At 35.9% G+C, this 18,862-nt stretch overlaps 1 protein-coding gene and 3 pseudogenes across 2 annotated transcripts; 2 read left to right on the top strand and 2 right to left on the bottom strand.

Moving 5' to 3' along the window:
- The first annotated feature begins 89 nt into the window (after window positions 1–89).
- LOC147936097 (uncharacterized protein At1g43920, Chloroplastic pseudogene) lies at window positions 90–563 on the top strand (annotated as a pseudogene).
- Window positions 564–946: 383 nt separating this feature from the next.
- Window positions 947–3,771, bottom strand: LOC147936096 (uncharacterized; annotated as a pseudogene).
- Window positions 3,772–6,556: 2,785 nt separating this feature from the next.
- On the top strand, window positions 6,557–8,465 carry LOC104718947 (protein LIFEGUARD 1-like; annotated as a pseudogene). Its single transcript, XR_015569166.1, has 4 exons — window positions 6,557–6,846; window positions 7,278–7,399; window positions 7,708–7,865; window positions 7,963–8,465. The product of XR_015569166.1 is annotated as a protein LIFEGUARD 1-like (transcript).
- On the bottom strand, window positions 8,428–12,485 carry LOC104718948 (VAN3-binding protein). Its single transcript, XM_010436776.2, has 7 exons — window positions 11,949–12,485; window positions 11,498–11,608; window positions 10,487–10,931; window positions 9,974–10,222; window positions 9,843–9,892; window positions 9,427–9,484; window positions 8,428–9,012 (listed from the first exon to the last, which is right to left on the bottom strand). Exons 1-7 carry the CDS (start codon window positions 12,252–12,254, stop codon window positions 8,804–8,806), a joined length of 1,428 nt encoding a protein of 475 aa, XP_010435078.1. The 5' UTR covers window positions 12,255–12,485; the 3' UTR covers window positions 8,428–8,803.
- Window positions 12,486–18,862: the final 6,377 nt, after the last annotated feature.

The raw sequence follows: 18,862 nt of genomic DNA, 5'->3' as shown, positions 1-18,862 counted from the left end.
CCTCTCCTTCTCATTTTTTCAGTGTCTCGTCCTTTTCACCAAGCTCGTTTTTCCTCTATACTTGATTTCTCCATCTTCTCCTTTAAGTTATGAGTTGCAATTCTAGGCAATCGAGTAGTGAAAATATAAAACGCGGGTTTCCTTCGAAGTGTTATTGTGGGTTAGACGTTGTCATCTATACATCGACCACAAAACAAAACCCAGTAAGACCTTTCTTTCGATGTCCAACCAAACGAGATGTAAGTAATTTTAAATTTTATGTGTTCTTGTTCGTTAATAATTATTATCGTTTGCATTTCTAGGACCATTTGTTTAAATGGGTCGAAGATGGTGTGTATGAGGAGGTCATAGAAGTTTTGCCGAAAATATCCATCATTGACAGCGAGATAAACAACGCGAAATCTGAGGTTGCAGTCGAGATTCAAGTGTTCAAAGCTATGATCGAAGGATTGAAGGTAGAGGAAATGTGGAGCAAAAGGGAAATTAAGAAATGGAAATTGATGATCAAGTTGTGCTTCATGTGCTTTTGTTTTACTGTTATTGTCATTGTGATCCTAATGTGATGTACCACAAAAAAACAGAGGATGCTTGTTCTTGGTTATTAGTGTATTATGTCTTAGTTTTGTGTCCTTTTATTGTTGTTTTGTGTCCTTTTCTTGTTGTTTTGTGTCTTGGTAATGAAATGCTACTTTGATTATGAAATGTTGTTGTGTTAAATGGAAACAGAAATGTTACAAGACAAAATAGATTAGCTTCTTTCAGTACAAACAACATTAACCAAACCCACTATGCATTAAGTTCAAACGATTTGGGAAAAATACAAAGATAACATAGTCTCAAACCTTGATGCAAAAACAAAACAAAACAATGCAAACCAAAGACGACAACATAAATTAGGTCCTTTAAGTTCAGACAAAAAAAAAATGCAATTGCAAGTTGCACAAAGCTAGGTGGAAGTCTCAAACCATGATGCAAAACGCCCAAGTCCTTGTCTTTGTGATCCTTTATCAAAGTGTGCTCCTTGTGATCCATGTGCTCCTTGTGATATGTGTGCTCTTCCTATGTGTGCTCTTCCTTGGGGCTGTGATGCTCTTCTTTGGGGTAGTGATGCTGGTTGTCTTCCTTGGGGTTGTGATACGGGTTGTGATGATTGTCTTAAGGGTTGTGATGCTTGTCTTTCGGGTTGTGATGCTTGTGATCCTTGAGGTCGTGATGCTTGTCCTTCCCCTTGTGGTTCTTGATTTATCCGCGGTCTACCTCTCGGTCTTTTTGGTAAACTTGCAACAGTCGGATTTTTGCAAGCTTGTTTATTGTGTCCTTCTTCTTTGCAGTTAGAGCATGTCATAATCCTCCTAGCCCTTGACATCTTGTTATTTGAAGAAGAGGAAGATTCGTTTTTACCTTTCCTCCTAGCATAATTTGATGGCCTTCCGGGATTGTCTCTTCTCCATCCCGGTGGCAAGAGAGGAAGCCTATTCAACCTTGGCCACAATGGCATCCCTTGGACAGGTCTAATACCTTCTCGGTATGTTTCTCGCCACCTTATCTTTGTGTAATAGTCACTGACATTGTTTTCAACCTTCTCCTTTTTTCCAATTATCACACTTGCAGCATGAATACAAGGGATTCGAACCATCTGCCACTTTTTCCAACCACAAGTATTTGTATTCATATCGACAAAAGTAGGTAACATCATTCACCTCAATCTCGTGCAAGTTGTTTCTCGCCATATATCTGATGCATTGCGAAGACCCCATTATCATCTTCTCAATCTCAGCATGAGCTCGCTTTGTGAATCTTGTTTTCAGCCTGTCAGCAATGATAAACCTCTTTGCATTTCTGACCATGCATTGCCTCCTGATGTATTCTAGTAAATCTAGCAATGGCTTTTTCCTCGCCTGTCGAATAGTCCTATTAAAAGACTCACTAAGATTGTTGAGGTTATCATTGCAACACGTACCAATCCTAAAGAAAGCTCTCGGCCATGATTTGGGATTAATAACTTGCAGAGACGTATAAGCTTGCATATTATACTTCTTTAGCTCCTCCATGCGATCAGTGAACTCTCTTGTTGTGTATGCTCGTGCTATCCTCCAAAACATGCGTTGTAGTTCTTGATCATGACTATCTCTTTTCCAGTTATCCATGATGTGTTTTGCACATTGTCGATGCTCAGCATGTGGAAGTACCCCATGGATAGCTTTGACTAGACCCTGAAAAAGTTTAAATGAATCATAAGCTAAGAAAGTTTTAAATGAATCATTACTAACCTTTTGTGTTATCTGAGATGATAGCTATGTTTGTTATTGTATGAAGACCCAAACTTGAAGAGAGATGTCTCACAAACCATTCCTAGTTGTCATCATTTTCTATCTCTACAATTGCCCAAGCAATAAGAACAATTCGATTATCTCCATCTCTTCCCACTGCAGCTAGAAGGTGCCCTCTAATATCCCATTTCAGAAAAGCTCCATCTAGTCCAATGATGGGTCTGCAAGTTTCCTTCCAAGAATCTTTTTGTGATTTAAAACATATATATAAACGAAAAAACCTCTGTTTGCTTCCAATGACTGGCTCTGGTACTGTCTCGATCTCAAACTCGGAGCCTTTGTTTTGGTTTAACACCTCTGCTTGGTAATCCCAGATTCGTGCAAACTGGGACTCATGGCTAGCCTTTATTGTACGCAAAACTTTGGTCTTCGCCTTAGCACACTGATCTGGACTCACCTCCCACTTGTATTCTCTTTTAATCTCAGCAACCATCTCATGTCTTGTAAGCTTCGGATTGAGTCTCAACCTTTCTTCAAACAAAAAGGCAATAGCAGACCGCTTAAACATCTTTGAATACCCTGACCTCACACATATATGCCCATTGATATAAATCTTTATTTGCATCTTATGCTTCCTCCTCTCATATGAACAATATACTCTCCATGGACATTTATTACCATCTTCATCAACATAACAACATTTTGTACCAACCAACAGAGCTTGAGATCTATATAGTTTGATGTCATACCGTGTCTTTAAGGAGTACTTCAAAACGGCGAGCTTGAAATCCTCAGGAGAGTTGTAAGTTTTCTCCAATGCTAACAAACCCTCTGGATCTTCGCTGTCTTTGTTTGTATGAGCTGCATCGTTCTTGTCTATGTCTTCCAACTCATCCTCGTCGTCAGATGACAAAGGATCTGGAATTTTGTCTTCGTCCCAGATATCATCACCACTGTCGTTATCAGAACCAACATCTTCAAGTCTAGCAGCCTCTGGAAAGTCTTCTTCAATGTTTATGTTAGCATCTTCCTCAATAGCTAAACCATTGTCCACTTCCTCATCATTGTTATCTTCACCACCTACTGCATCATCAACAATATCACAATCTTCATTACCATACACCCTACAGTCATCTTCACTGTCAACAACAAGAGCCAAATCCATGTCTTGCTCCAAATCATAATCTTCTTCCACTCTGACTTTTCTTCGTTTACGACGCCGTTTTGAAGCTCCATGAATCGACTTTGATACACATACAATAGCTCTATTTTCGCCACCAGAATTCAATATGTCTTCAGTCTGAACTCGATCTCCGTCTCTGCCACCAGATTCCGGAGCGACTTGCAGTTCAACATGAACTCTATCTCCGACAACACTCTGTGATTCACCTCGTGGTGGAGGTTCAGGTCCGTCTCCGACAACACTCTCAACACTCTGCGATCCAAGTCGACTTGTTTCTATCAACATCTCAATATAGCTACTCTTTCTCACATTCGACATTTAGTGAAAATGATGATTTGAAATCAGGGATCTGGTTTTCAGAAATTAGGGATTTCGATTTAATGGATTTGGAGGTTTTAGTTTTTGCCAAATGATGTCGTTTCTCACTAACAGAGGATGGTTAACGACACATAAACGTCTGTTATTAGCTCTGTTAAATAATTTAACGTCGTGATAATTTTGGCTCAGTCAACAAAGGATGATGTTTAAAATATAAGTTAACAATAAGTTCATAATTAAAATGGCCACCTAAAAAGTTCATAATTAAAATGGCAAAAATTTGAAATTTGATGATTTAAATAGCATTTTTCCCGTATATAATTATATATTAGTGAGAGAAATATATAGATTTATCACATTAAGCATTAGCAACAATTACTTTCTAAAAACATATTAAAATATTACATTTATCTTCTTCTTTTTCATTTAATTTAATCAATCATTCCCCCCAACAAACGAATGAGCTATAAGTTTAGCGCCGTCAAACCCAATAGTTTTTGATTAAAAACGCTAAACCAATAAACAAAGCAACCAAGAAAGAATAACAAAATATAACTATGAAATGCACCAATTCTCTAATAATAGACTTGAAACCACACAATTTTTTGACTTTTTTTACTACCTACACGAACTTGTTAATAAACTTGACCAACAGCCACACGAATTATTAAAATCGAAGACGCTATATTCACAAGTAGCATTGTGTGAAAAGGGAAAAGAAATTGTTGTCCTCTGAACTTCTAACAACATATTCTGGTTATGATCCAGATGAATGCTTAGTGAAGTGACCAGCCAACAATATCTAGCAACTAAACAACAATATTTATTTTCAACACAAAAAAATGAGAGGCAATAATCACAATCTCACTAGAAGCCATAAAAGGAATAAAAATGAGAAGCATATATACACATGTGGATGTCGTTAGTGTTATGAATTTGCCTTAGGAATCATAAATAAGATATTAATAGTAATAGTAAAATGTGGTGACTTTTGAAAAAGAACTGAAAATGAGAAGTGCATTGTCAAATCTATCGCATCAAACGATACTTTTTTCATATAATTTTAGATAAACATCAGAGAACAGTCCTTGAGTAGGTTCATAGACACCAATCCTACACTTGGAAACTTCAATTAATTCTTCTCTACCCCACTTTTTTATTATTTTATCAACTTCTTCATACAAACTAATGTATAAAAAGTTCATAAATTCCTTGTAAGTTGTAACTCTTCTAACCCAATGGGCTTTTGGTTGTACGTTGGAGTATTCCATAGTTTCCAATGAACTTCAATTGGCCCCAATAGTTTATAGGTTCGGCCCTCTCGTTCTACTATTGTTGGAGTCCGGAGATGGTTCGACTTAGTTGATTACTAGTACACAATACACAGTCATAGACTCATAGTTTCCATTGATGTCTTGTTTAGTAGCCTCTTCATCCATTGATTTTTCATTATTAACATTTCTTCATATTTAGATATCTTAAAAACTTTCGATGTTTAGTTGGCTTTTAAATACCCTACATCTCCAGCTTCGGGTCATGGTAACCCATATAGATTTTATTTTTCAAAACCTAGATATATAGTATAGTTTAATAAATTTCTAACCCCTATATATATCTTACGAGCTGTTTGATACTCGTGCAGGTCATGAGTTGTATATATATCTCGTCTAGTATGTTGATAAAATCTTTATTTTTAAATTCACAACTGATGATTTGTACGTTAATCTGGGTTTTTCTCAATTAAGTCCATTTCCTATATTAATCTAAGTTATCGTGTATCTTCTTAAAGTATACAATCATGAGTCATGATTCATATATTTTTTTTGGTCTTCATCAAGTAGTTCAGATTATAACACTTTTTACACCATTTAGATAATCTCACGAAACACATCTTTCTTGACTTTTTTTGGTTTAGTTTGCCTTGATCCACATGTACAAAAGTTATTAATAAACCGAACCTTTTGAGATTGAACAAAAGCCTTATATAGTTTAGTAATTCATAATCAAATAACATTATAAGAATGTTCGTTAACGTTTCCGCTAAATGATTCTAACTTTATATAAAGAACAAACTCTACCGAAGACGAATTAAAAAAAAAAAACACACGAAAGTTTCTCCTTTTTAAAGTATATATATTTTCGAGACTTCGAGTATATATATAGTGAGCTTTCTGAATCTCTTAATTAGATCATATATAGTAAATATTAAATACACATCATCAACTCAACTAGATTGTCATTTTTTTTTTGTCATATATAACTAAGATAAGCATGTACATCTTGCAAGAAAAAAAAACACACGTAATTAGTAGTTTGTTAACAATTATAGAAGTTAGGTAACAAGTGTAATGTCATTAATTATAGTATATATATTGCAATTAAAAATTACCAATATAAGTAGTATATATATATATATATCTATAAACAGTACAGCAAGCTTTATTATGTACACTCTGGTTCCTTTTCCATTCCCATGCAAAAAATAAATAAACGACAAACCCAAACACAACCAGCACTATGCTACGTGGCGTATTATGATTGGTTTGTCTGGAGAAAACAGAGCAGTGTTGCAGAAAACACACATACTTTCCCGGCAATGCAATGTTTTGGTTACACAGTCACCCGGGGAAAAAACGCGTCCGATGTATTATTCCACCTGGCGTAAATTAATTGGTTAGTTAGTGTAACAACAATGACGGAACAGTAACACAAGCATTACCTCCCCCTTTTCCCCAGTCACTTTCTTGGTAGTTTCCTGAGAAACTCTCTCTATTTACTTCATAGCTTTGGTTTTGTGATTTTTGGACGAACAAAAAAAAAAAAAAAAAAATATGGCGAAATCTGACATAGAAACTGGTGTTGGTGGTGGTAACGAGCTGTATCCAAACATGAAAGAGAGCTCGGAGCTTCGTTGGGCTTTCATAAGGAAAGTGTACACCATCTTGTCTCTTCAGCTGCTTCTCACCGTCGGTGTCTCCTCCGTGTTCTTCTTCGTCCGTCCGATTCCTGTCTTCATCACCGAGACTACCCCTGGAATCGTCGTCTTGTTCGTCATCCTCCTTCTTCCTCTCTTCCGTTACGTCTCCTTTTTTTCACATATTTTGTTTTCTTTTGTTGATCTTTCGATTTCATGCTTAGTTAGGGTTGTTCTTAGCTCTGTTTGGGTTTAGTCTTACCTACATTTCATCATCGTTCGTCGCTTAGGGTTTTTTGAGTTACTTTACTTGTTCGATTCACCGAAAAAAATAAAAGCTTTAGGATTTAGATCGGTGTAGTGTTCACTTTGCTACTATTGTGTTTCGTTGATTCTTTGTTAAGATGACTTAGATCCATGTACTCTTCATGACTTAGGGCTACACTTGTTTCGTTGATATAGTATATATACCTTCTCTACTTCCGCTTGATTCATCGCTTGAAAGCTACTGTTTTTGTTTATAGAGTGTGTTTTGGAGGTTTCACTGAGTGATTTGGATTTTGATGAGGTTTGTTTATTGATGTGTTTGTAGTGATGTGGCCTCTGTTGGCTTTTGAGAAGAAGCATCCCATTAACTGCATTGTCCTTACCATCTTCACTCTCTCCATTTCCTTCGCTGTTGGTATTTGCTGCTCTGATGCTCTCTCTCCAAAGGTAATGGATGGATACTTGTTCTGCTTCTTCTAGTGTTGGAGTATTCTCTGTTTAATAAAATCAACCTAACACTGGGTAATGGTGTTGCATCTAGATCTTTGTTTCAGATGTAGTCTTGGTATGATCTGTGACTAGCTAGGTAGTACTGTTTTCAAAATCATATAAGTTCGTAACTTGTTGGTTTAAACATTGTGAATCATGAAAAAGAGGAACAGGGGAAGAGATGATTCATGCTTTTGTCAAGAAACTTATTAACTTACCTCTGTTTCTATAACAAAAGAACTAACTACAAGTCTTGTGAAAAACAGGGAGGATTGTTATGGGGGCTGCAATTCTGACAGCAGCGATGGTCTTTGGACTGACGATCTACACCTTCTGGGCAGTAAAGAGAGGCCATGATTTCTCCTTCCTTGGACCATTCCTCTTTGGTTCACTCCTCATTATCCTTGTCTTCACTCTGCTCCAGGTACTACCAGAATCAACACTAACTCTCCAATCTATTCATAGTTTTGGGAGTATTGAGATATATTACTATTACAAGCTAACCAATGAAATGAATGCAGATCTACTACCCTCTCGGGAAGCTAACATCAATGATATTCAGCGGTGTAGCATCAATCGTGTTCTGCGGATACATCATCTTTGACACAGACCAGCTGATCAAGAAACTCAACTACGACGAGTATATCATTGCTGCGATCCGTCTTTACCTGGACGTCATGAATCTCTTCCTCAATCTCCTTGGCATCATGAGCAACGGCCAGTAGTGACATGTGGTTCCATCTTCTCTGATGGTGTCGTTACTATCCTACTAATTCTAGACATAGATTTATCGAGAGTATTAAGAAGACAATATTATAGTGTTTTACTGCTTGATAAAGTTGGTTAACAATACCAAAACATTCTTTATAAGCAGTTATAAGTATAACATGTGAGAAACGATCCTTTGATGATATATGTTTTCTTGTGACTTGTGAGTTATACAAATATGCTCAGGTTCTTTGCTTAATGGATATTTCCAACAATAATGGGACAAAAAAGAAGCATATTTGATGTTCCCGAACAAGTATGAAAATGGACCCATTCATTTTTTATAAATACTTATCTATTACTTCAACTTTGTTTTCTATACAAAAGAACACCACCAACAACAAAAAAATTAATAATCTAAGAACATAAAAATTACAGATCACCCCACCCACTAAGTTCTGTTTACCCCAAATCCTTACTCACCTTTGTGTTGAAATCTTGACTGGTAGGTCCATTTCATACTATACCCAACCCAAAAAACCATTACCTTAAAAGAACCCCCTACAATTTGAGATTGACCCCATAAGTTAAAAAAAAAAAACTCACACTTACTTAAACCAAGCAGGGCATTGAACGGTTTTATTCACTACATGTCTACATCCTAAACTTCCTCTCAGCAGCCAGAACAAGAAGCCTTGATACACCTTGTGTCCACATTTCGTACTCCCTTTGGCTCTTGACCTCAAATTCCACATCACCTCGCAGAACCGTCTTCAAACCAAAGTATCTCAGATCATCTCCTCCCTCTAGCAAATGTCGTCCGGGCCAGGCCGGGACATTCTTGATTACTTCAAGCACAATGTCTGTTACAAAATTGGGATATTAGTAAAATAATTAGTGAAAGAGTCTTCAAGTTCACATTCAAAAGAAAGACAAAAAAGTAAAAGATTGAGGCGATTTGATCCTATAGTTTACTTTAGTCACATATACACTTTTCCTTTTTTCCTTTTTTAGTCTCGAATCCCCAAATCCAAAGCAGACCCACATCAAAGTTTTGAATTCTCTTTACCAGGGTTCACAAATAATTGACTCATTGACAGTAGATAGTGACAAAAAGTGAAGCTTTCAATATCAAACTACAATCCATTAGAAGAATCATTTTTACTGTCTTGGAAGGAATTAGAGATAACTCCAACCACTCTAATCAGGTTTTAAACGTTTGTAGTTAAGGAAAGCGGTGTTATACTTGTATGTAATAAAAGTAAATGATCTCTTACTCTTTTTCTTCTTGGTGAATGTTCCTCCAACATGCCTGCTCTTCATCTTCAACATAACCTATAAGTTCAATTAGATCAAAACAATGAATAAACAAATTAGTGATTTGATTCTCTAACTTAGCAAAGACAAAAGTGGATCCCATGACTTCATTTTCATCATCATTGTCATAACAGTACTTTTTATTTTAGCTTTAGTTTTGTTTCTACTTTCTCTTCTTTTCCTGCCGTTTGAAATTTCTCTTTTCTCATCTTTTTGTGTGTTTCATATAACAAAGTTTACATCCATGTGAAGTAACTAAAGATTCCCCACTGATTAACAAATAATTTGGCTCTCTTTAATCTTTTTCATCAGATCAACGATCATATCTAAAGTGAACCGAAACTCGAGGCACCATAAGGAAAAAAAAAATCTTTACCTGATTCGTTTTGTTGATGTAAACAGACACTATTTTCCAGTGGAGATCACCTGCAAAAGTCACACAACATTAGACAAAAGATCAAGAACTAAAGTGTAAAATTCAAACACATAAGATTGAACTTTTGTTACCTTTGCGAGTGCGTTTGAGGAGTTCACAACCTCTAGCGAGCCATTCTCGGCTACAAGTTCCCAAGAAATTCTCCTGTTGTACAAGTTCACCACTGTGACTACTGCTTGAGCTTCCATTGCTACCATTAACATTATTGTTGCTGCATCCTCCAGTAGAAGTAGTGAGTCCTTTGTCCATTGGAATCACTGATGCAATGTTCCACACTTCCTTCATTGCCCTCGCCTTCAATGTCTGCACTCCTCTTAAAGCTACACAAAAAATACACAATCATGTAACCCAAATTTAACTATGATTCCTTCATAAAGTTCCAATTTTTAGCCAATCCCTAGATCAATTCTATCATTTCCTTCATCAAAATCAGAACTTTAGCAGTCCCCATCACACCTAAAATCAAATGATTCGATTTCTCCATCAAGTTTCAACTTTTCAGTCAATCAAATCCCTAAATCAATTGCATCAAAATCAAAACTTTATCAAAAACCATTAACAGAGTTTAGAGTTACTAAACAAACCTGTAGCTGCTCCAGCAGTGAGAGTCATGATATCTCCAGCAGAACGAACATTAACAGCAGAACTAACAACAGAGGCCAAATACTCTCTCTCAGCTCCCATAACTTCAGCAGCCTCCACACACTGAGCAGCCACAAGGGTCGCAGCAGAAGCAACCGCCATGTCGGTTTTAGCCATCTGCTCATCCTTACCGCAGCTAGAAGACGCAGCAGTGGCTGCTGCAATAGCAGCAACAGCTGCAGCCACGCCAGCAACAGAGACAGCAGCGTGAATCTGAGCGTTGTGAGCTCGAGTCTCCTCTTTCTTCTTCTCCCTCCGATCCTTAAGCCACCGTCCAACCGTCTTGGACTGTGTGGCCGTGGCCGTTATAGTCCCCGGAGTAGTCGCCGTTGAACGGAACTGAGAGTTTATATTGTTCAGCGAATTGTTATTTGCTCTGCAAAATTGCTGCATTTCAAGAAACGAAAAGATTAAAAATTGGACTTTTAATTTAAAGATTCGCCAGAAATGGATATACAAAAGAGTGAAGCAAAATCTAAAAAAGGAAAAATATTTTAGAAGAGGAGTGACGAACAAGAAAAAGACAAAATCAAATCAAGTAAAGGAGATTGCTTTAGACCAAAGTGTAGTCACTAAAATAATAATACTAATTAAAAAAAACCAATCTTGAGCATGTTCGTTAATGGGTTTAAGGAATAATTATCGAATAAACAATGCAAATTAGTATAAAATTAAAATGAAATGATGAGTAATCATCGGAAACAGTAGTGGGAGAAAGACATGATCTCTGGCCTCTGGGTATGGTTGGATAAAGAGAAAGGTTATAGTGAAGATTCTTTTTTTGATTTTTTTCATTGTCTCTCATTGTGTACACAAAAATGTCAGTGACGCAGTCGAAAACATTTACATAGAGAGAAACACCAAAAAAAAAAAAAAAACGCAGAAACCCAAATACATGCTTAAGAATAGTCACAAAACCCAAATTAAAAAAGGTCAAGAAAAATTGAGAAAACCTTAATGCCGTCGGATTCGGGAGGAGACACAGGAGGACTGTCGGTCAATGAACCGTTGAGTGGACCACTACTATGTGATAGCCGACCAGATGTTCTTGGTGACACTTCTTGCTGCCAACACAAAAAAGTTAAAGGATGAGACAAAAGTAGAATCAAGAAGAGATGATGATGACAAATCCATGAACTTGTTATTATGTTTCTTGGGTCCCCAGAAAGCGAGTGTGTAGCTCTAAATCATAACTTTTTTTTTCTTTTGTTGATTAATAATAATTATAATTATTGCGCGTGAATATTTTTTTCCCCTTACGTAAGATTTATGAAACATATAATTTGCTAAAGATTGAAACTTTCATGAACAATGAAAATAAACTTTTGTCAGTATCTTTGAGAATGCTTAGTTTTGTCCGCAAATGCTCTGTTTTTATCTGAAAACAGAGGAAAAAGGACTTACAGAGTGAGACAAGATACGATCCATGACCATTTGAGAAGTTTCGGAACAAGCGAAGGAGAAAGGGTTCCCGGAGACAAGTCCGGTGTCCTCGCCGTCGACGTCTCCGGTGGAGATGGGTTCTTCTACTTCTTCTTCTTCTTCGGTTTTGGAGAGGAGGATCTGAGGATTAGGTGGTGTTAAAGCCTTGGAGACTTCGAGAGCAGAGACGCTCCATGAACGAGCTAGGAACTCCATAGGCTCCAGTGGTGTCTCAGGTGGACGGTAAACCGGGTCGGGTCTCCATGTCGAAACCATGGGTTTTTCCATTTTTTCAGAGAGAGGAAGAGAGAGAGAGTGTGATGAGTGAATAATACAGAGATAAAGAGAGAGAGAGAGAGAGAGAGAGAGAGAGTGATGGAAGTGAAAGGTTGTCAATGGGGAGGGGATGCGATATATAGAGAGTCACAAGTGACAACGAAGCTGTATTTTCTCATCACTCTTCTCTGCTTTTTCCTTCTCTTCCGTTTTTTTTTTTCTTTCTTGCTTTTTCTTATTCTCTCTCTTCTCTCGAAAGGATAATAAATAAACTAACCATTATAATTACTTTTTTTTTATAATCAAATTATACAAATAAGTATTTTTTTTTTCTTAAACGGCCCAAATGATTGTTTTGATTTTCTAATATTTTCCTTTTTATTAAAGTTTTTTTTACTGGTGTATTTTTATATTCGTAAAAAAGGAAGAATTGGTTAAATTTAAATTTTCTATGGTTGAAAGTTGAAACAGACTTACAAACAAAAGATAAATGTTTTACTCTTTTTGATATAAAATATCTATCTTTTTTTTTATAAGTCTGTTTCAAACCTAGAAATTTAATAACCAATTCTACATAAATTTTTATCGTAAAAACAAGGCAACTATAATGTTTCATGTTGTACTCTAATTTTTTTTTTTTTTTTTTTTTTTTTGGCAGTTGTTGTATTTGCTCTATTTGGAATACACGAAATAAGTATACATATGGTTCAATTGTTTTGAAAATTTGCCACGTTTCATTTGAAAACTGTTGCTTAGTCAGGAAATCGAATGGAGAACAGTTCTATACTGTTTGAGTTCAGTTTATAATCGAACGATTTTTTAATAAATTGGGCTAGGTTGTAATGACAAGGAGAATTCATAGATAATAATAAATTAATAACCCGACCGAAAAGATAAGGGGCTAAATGAAAGAGACTTATAAATAGAAAGAAATGCACAGATTTAATTGGATTTGATAAGTGTGTTTGAGGGTTTTGTTAGTATGGAGGACATAAATGGAGAAGTCAGGAAAGTGACCTCTCACACTATCTCGTATCTTTCATGAGTAAACCTACGAAAGGCATGGAAGAGAAGGTCTCTGATCTCCGTCGATCGATCTTGATCTGTCAAGTATCAACTAACTACTTCGAGTAAATTATTAATTACTCGATCGACTGATATTTTCTTCTAGCAAACAACAATCCCATGCATCTTGATATTTTCTTGATATTATTCAGTTTACTTTGATTTTGGTTGTTACCATGCATCTTGGCAATATAAGTAACATGTAAACAACAATCCCATGTTATCTATGTTATGGTTCGTACGTCACTCAGCTCGTTATAGTTCTTTTATACATGAACCACAAGCTCATGTCTTGTTAGTTTTTTTTGTTAAATCATATCTTTTTAGTTTTTTTTTTTTTAATTTTTTACTCAAGCAAAACTGTTACAAGCAGTCAAGCACAGACATGGTTAACGTTAATTCAAACACCATTTCACTAAGTATAGGGATGGATTTTTTTTTTTACCGGGCTAGATCTTGAGCCGAAACTCGAAATTAGTTTTAGAAGCCTAGATATATATAAAAAAAACTGGATATTTTATCCTTTTAAGAGTATATATTGGCATATTGCGACCAAGAGAGAAACCAAACAGTTTTGGCAGATTGGTGAAACTCGTTCTTTGGTCTTGCAAGGGGTGAAACATGTCACACATATCCATTAGTCATGTATAGTGGTGTCATAGGAGACTGTATTAATATGGCTCAGGCCATAATTATCTCATTGGTAATCAAAGTAAGCATGAACTTAGATTCTGAAGTATCTCATTGGCAATCGAAGTAAGCACATTCTTCGAAGTAATTAATAGCTACCTGGGATTATTAAGATGATAGTATATAATACTCCCTCTCGTTTTTTTTACTTGTCATTCTAGACTAAAAATTTTGTTTTTCAATATTTGTCGTTTTAGGTTTCCAATGCATATGTTTGACAAAAATACCAATTTTATCCCGACTATTTTTATGATTTGACCAATAAAAAAATTAGAAAATGTATTAAAGAAAAGGTATAATAGAACATTGATCTAGTTTCTTAATTTGTGTGCAAAGCTCTAGAACGACAAGTAAAAAAAACCGGAGGGAGTATATTATAGTATAGTTGTACACAAGAATTTCGTAGTTCTAAAATTAATTACCAATACGTATATTATTAAGTACCAAAATAGAAACAGCTGTATAAGATTACAAAAGTCTTAAGAGTAAATAAAGTTGGACAACTGCAGTTTTTTTAAATTGAGTAAACACAAACTATAAGGGAAAATACTACTAGTAAAAAGAAAAAGCTAAATTCTACAACGGTACGTCGTGTTGGACTGGAGAACTACACTCCACTCCAACTTATTTGTACGTTAGATTAGATTCTCAAATATCTGATCTTCTTCTCTACTTTCTATGCACACAAAAAGTGAATGCGTTCCGTACATTCAGTTTCACAATATTCATATTAAATGCATCTTCGCTTCCCAAATTACATTTTTTTCGTCAGCCTTCCCAATTTAATTTTTGATAACGTACGTGGATGGCAAATTCAAATGGTGTATGTGAATTAGAAATGATGATGTTTTACCACTAAATGGTGGTACGAAGTTGGATTATATATACATAGGTGATAAAGAAGAGAGTTTTCTTGTGTGTTCTTTTAGGTTAGAGATATGAGTTCTTTCGTATAAGGATCTCCACCAATGTCAATACATTAGTGACAACTAAATTTTCTCTACAGATTCCGATAATTATATTCGAGTTCTGAATTTTGGCTACTTGTGATCTTAAAATAGTTACTGAATTTTGGCTACTTGTGATCTTAAAATAGTTACTGAAATTTTTTGCTACTTGTGATCTTATTAGCGGAGTGATTGGAGGTGTATCGTAGAGAACAAAAAGGATCGCCTCAGTCAGGAGAATATGGTCCCCCATCTTGATATGGAACAGACACACTCACTCGGCTGTTAGCAGTACTGTTCTGATTTCATGCGTTTGTGATTGTGGTGGTTATTATGATCTCTGATTTCAACTACTTTCTTTGGTACTGCTACTACTCTTTTTCTTTATCATATATTTTGTATTATATTTATTTAATATGTATCATCATATAACCATTCATTGCAGATTTTTTTTCGGATTTTGTTTTGATTAGTTCAACACTAATGAGTAATGACCCTCTCTCTATATATCTCTCTCTCCTAAACCTTACTAGTATTAATTAAAATCTATGGAGAGAAGAACAAAAAAGTGGTTCCGAGGAATCCATGGGAAATGTAGCTGAAGCTCATGATTTCTTATGGTCCCTCTTAATGACCACTACCAATTTACTAATCTTTTCCCTTTCTTTTTCTATTTAAATATATTAATATTAAAAAAATTCACATAATAAGCATATCTAATCAGAATTTCAAAAGACACTATAACTTAGATTATAGTATGTAGTTGACAATATTTCTACAATTATGAATATGTATGTATATAATAATATACACACTTTGCATTGATATATTTAGTGACGCATATATAGAAACGTTTGATATGAATTTAATAGATTGTGACAATAAATACAAGAGGCCATATTGGGGACTAGAGAATGATAGAGAAATTTAATATATTTGTGGTTATGCGGATGGGTGGATGTGTTGGGGACTCCACAGTAATCTCTATCTTCATCATCATTAAAGTTTGACACCATGCATTCCTACCTATTTTATATGCCCAGAGTCCAAGCCCCGATTTTAAACGTTTTCAGTTTTGACTATCCCTTTAGACATACAGATCTTTTCGCAAATAGATAAATACTTGCATTATCTTTTTATCAGTATGTCATCTCTATCAAACATAGGGGATAAAGAATATGCCATTCGTTTCACATTTTTATGTTTTGAAAATGTGATTCCGTTAACTACAAATTTGTCCAAAAAAAAAAAGAAGATTAATTACAGTTTGAATATTTTAAATGTCAAAAATAATGAAATCACATTTTCGAAATACCATTCATATCCACATAGTGCATATGACCAAACTTATTCACGAGCAAACAATATTTAAGATGTAGAACTACATTTACAAGAAATCTATAGTTTGAATGGTAACACTTTTTTGTTTGAATTATCTGTTAATAAATCAATAAACGGAATATTAACATTTCGTTCTGAATTACTTAATTGAAGTTGATAAATTTTGTATAATAAAAAATAATCCACTATTAGACGTTTAGCGTCATGTCGATATAATTTTCGCAGCAAATTCAGCAGTTTTTTTTCCCTTCTATAGTTCTATTGGTTCCAAACTTCCAATATAGATGCAACACCAAATTGTAAAACAACCGACATTACAAAGACACATAGTGATATTTAAAACAAGAAAATGTTATTTGTTCTATTAGAAATAATAGATTATTTACATATTTGTTTTAGTAATTAACATAGAATAGTTAACATATTTGTTCACTTTAGCACTTTATAGTTAATATAAACCTGATTAACTTAACCTAAAAATAATACTGTAGTGTCAAATGAATGATACGGCAATTATGACGTTCAACGCCACTGAAGAAAAGAAAGGAAAAAGGCCAATATAGATTCCTTCTTTGGTATATTTGAAACTAAGGATTGACATTTTCAAACTCTCTCACGCACTAACATCGAGGTCTCTATTCCGCAAATTTTCTCCGACGCCGGTGTAGCTCCTACTCACCGGTGTCAGGATCTCTTGTTTCTCTACTTTCTTTTAGTTAATCTTTCTTTCGGTTATTTAAGCTTTTCCCCGTCTTTAGTCTTGTTACAAACCTCCCTGGCCTCCTCAGATTTCGGCGACTTTTCGATCAGCAGTGACAAAGGGCAACGGTGGGTTCCGGTTAACCCCCGCACCTTGTCTCTAATTACTTCAACCGGTTTACCAAATCCACGAATATTCAACATGCACAACCTCCGATTGGGATGTCGTTGCACCCCTGGAAAAGCCTCTATTGAGGCACCAAGCTTAACAGGCGAGCTCCTCTCTGGACCACTAGCCAAGCTTTATCCGGTGGAGACGTTGGAGGCACACGACGTCCCCTTTTCCATGTCAAGAACCCATCTCTCTAAAATTGAACTGTCGGTGTGGATACTCGATCAAGCCCCTTACAACAACTCTGGCTTGCTTATGCTGAAGGTTTGTTCCCCGGAGATGCTCAGTCTCTTGCAAACCTATTCACCCTCTCCGTACAACCGCCACCGCTCACTCAATTTTGCTAGGTCAACCATCATGTTCTTCGATGTTCTTTTGGTGGGCCTTTCCCTTATTGTCGGCCCATTACGCTTTCAGCATGCTAAGCCCATGAACACAAAATCCAGGTCAAAATTTTCTGAATATTTTCTAAGTCCACTTTCATTGTCTCTTCGTTATCTGGGTGCTAAGGACAGAAGCTTCCTTATACATCGTATATCGATAGCTTTGATGTGGGTCTATGAATGTCAATGGCAATCTCTGGTACAAAGCAACCCGTCGTTTATCAATTTTCATCCTAGCGTTTGGCTATTGGGAATCCTGCCTTTGTTTTCAAACAACATCAATGGAGAGAGGAATATCGGCATTATGACTCCGCCTCTACGGAGCGGTGGTTACCGAAATTTCCTCAACCCCATGTTTCCATATCCCATGATCTCTGAGCCTAAGCATGTACAATCTACCAAATTCTGGGAAATCGTCCACACAATGGTTGGTCCAGCTCTAAACCTCTCTAAGCCCAGGTACGAGAATTTACTTCTCTTGTTGACGCCCAATTTTAGCCAATGGTGTGGTCAAGTTTACGAACTCTGTGGATTCCATTTGAGTTGTAAATCATCATTGTTGCTGTGGCATCTCTCTCATTCCTTGAGAACCTTGGTTATAATATCCCTTTCGGTTTAGACCCATGAATCCTATTGCTTGATGTTCTTTGGTAATTGGATATTATCTCCAATTGGTCCGAGTTTAGTCTACGACTTTGGTTTGATCAAGGTCTCTCTCTACTCTATGGCAACTCTACCAAACATCTTTAAGCCCCAGAGCTCCACAAACCTTGCTCGAAAAATTGTCAAGCTACTACCTCGTGTAGGCTTCCTCAAACCGGAGAGAAATTCAGCTTTGATCCCTTTATTACCGCCAACCAGTTTGATGACAGTGGCAATCTTCTCATCCGTTGGCTTGTCCATGGAAGAGCTATCGACAATCTTGATCTCACATGTACCAAAACTCCTTCAAGAATTTGGCTCAAAGCTCTCAAGAACCTATTGCCGATTAATCCTATCTTTTCTTTGTTCCTATGTTATTTTGGCATTGATTAATGAATGCAAGTTGTTTGATAAAAAAAAAAAAAAATAGATTCCTTCTTTGGTCTTCTTCACCAACACAAACGCATATTGTACTTACCGACTGGGCCAACAGAAAATTAAAATAAAATAACAGTTTGCATATTCTTTTAAGTTAAGAAAATAAAATGAAAACAAAATAATCGTATTTATTAAATGACATCAGTTTCTTGTTACATATGCAGTTCCGTACTATATATTTGAAGGTCTAAAACAATGTGGATAAACTTTGGCATTTCGATATATATTTTCCATACATTTAAA

This window comes from Camelina sativa, chromosome 10 (assembly GCF_030686135.1).
Source record: "Camelina sativa cultivar CO46 ecotype springtype chromosome 10, ASM3068613v1".
In the NCBI taxonomy this organism is placed as follows: domain Eukaryota; kingdom Viridiplantae; phylum Streptophyta; class Magnoliopsida; order Brassicales; family Brassicaceae; genus Camelina; species Camelina sativa.
The sequence above is the reverse complement of the archived record's forward strand: the minus strand, read 5'-3'. Positions and strand labels throughout refer to the sequence as shown.

Bases quoted from the DNA above. Each gene is read 5' to 3' on its own strand.
- LOC104718948 (XM_010436776.2), bottom strand. From the start codon at position 12,254: ATGGAAAAACCCATGGTTTCGACATGGAGACCCGACCCGGTTTACCGT. The intron at 11,609-11,948 runs GTAAGTCCTTTT...TTGTGTTGGCAG, and splicing joins ATCGTATCTTGTCTCACTCT to CAAGAAGTGTCACCAAGAAC. The intron at 9,893-9,973 runs GTAACAAAAGTT...TGACTTTTGCAG, and splicing joins CCTCAAACGCACTCGCAAAG to GTGATCTCCACTGGAAAATA.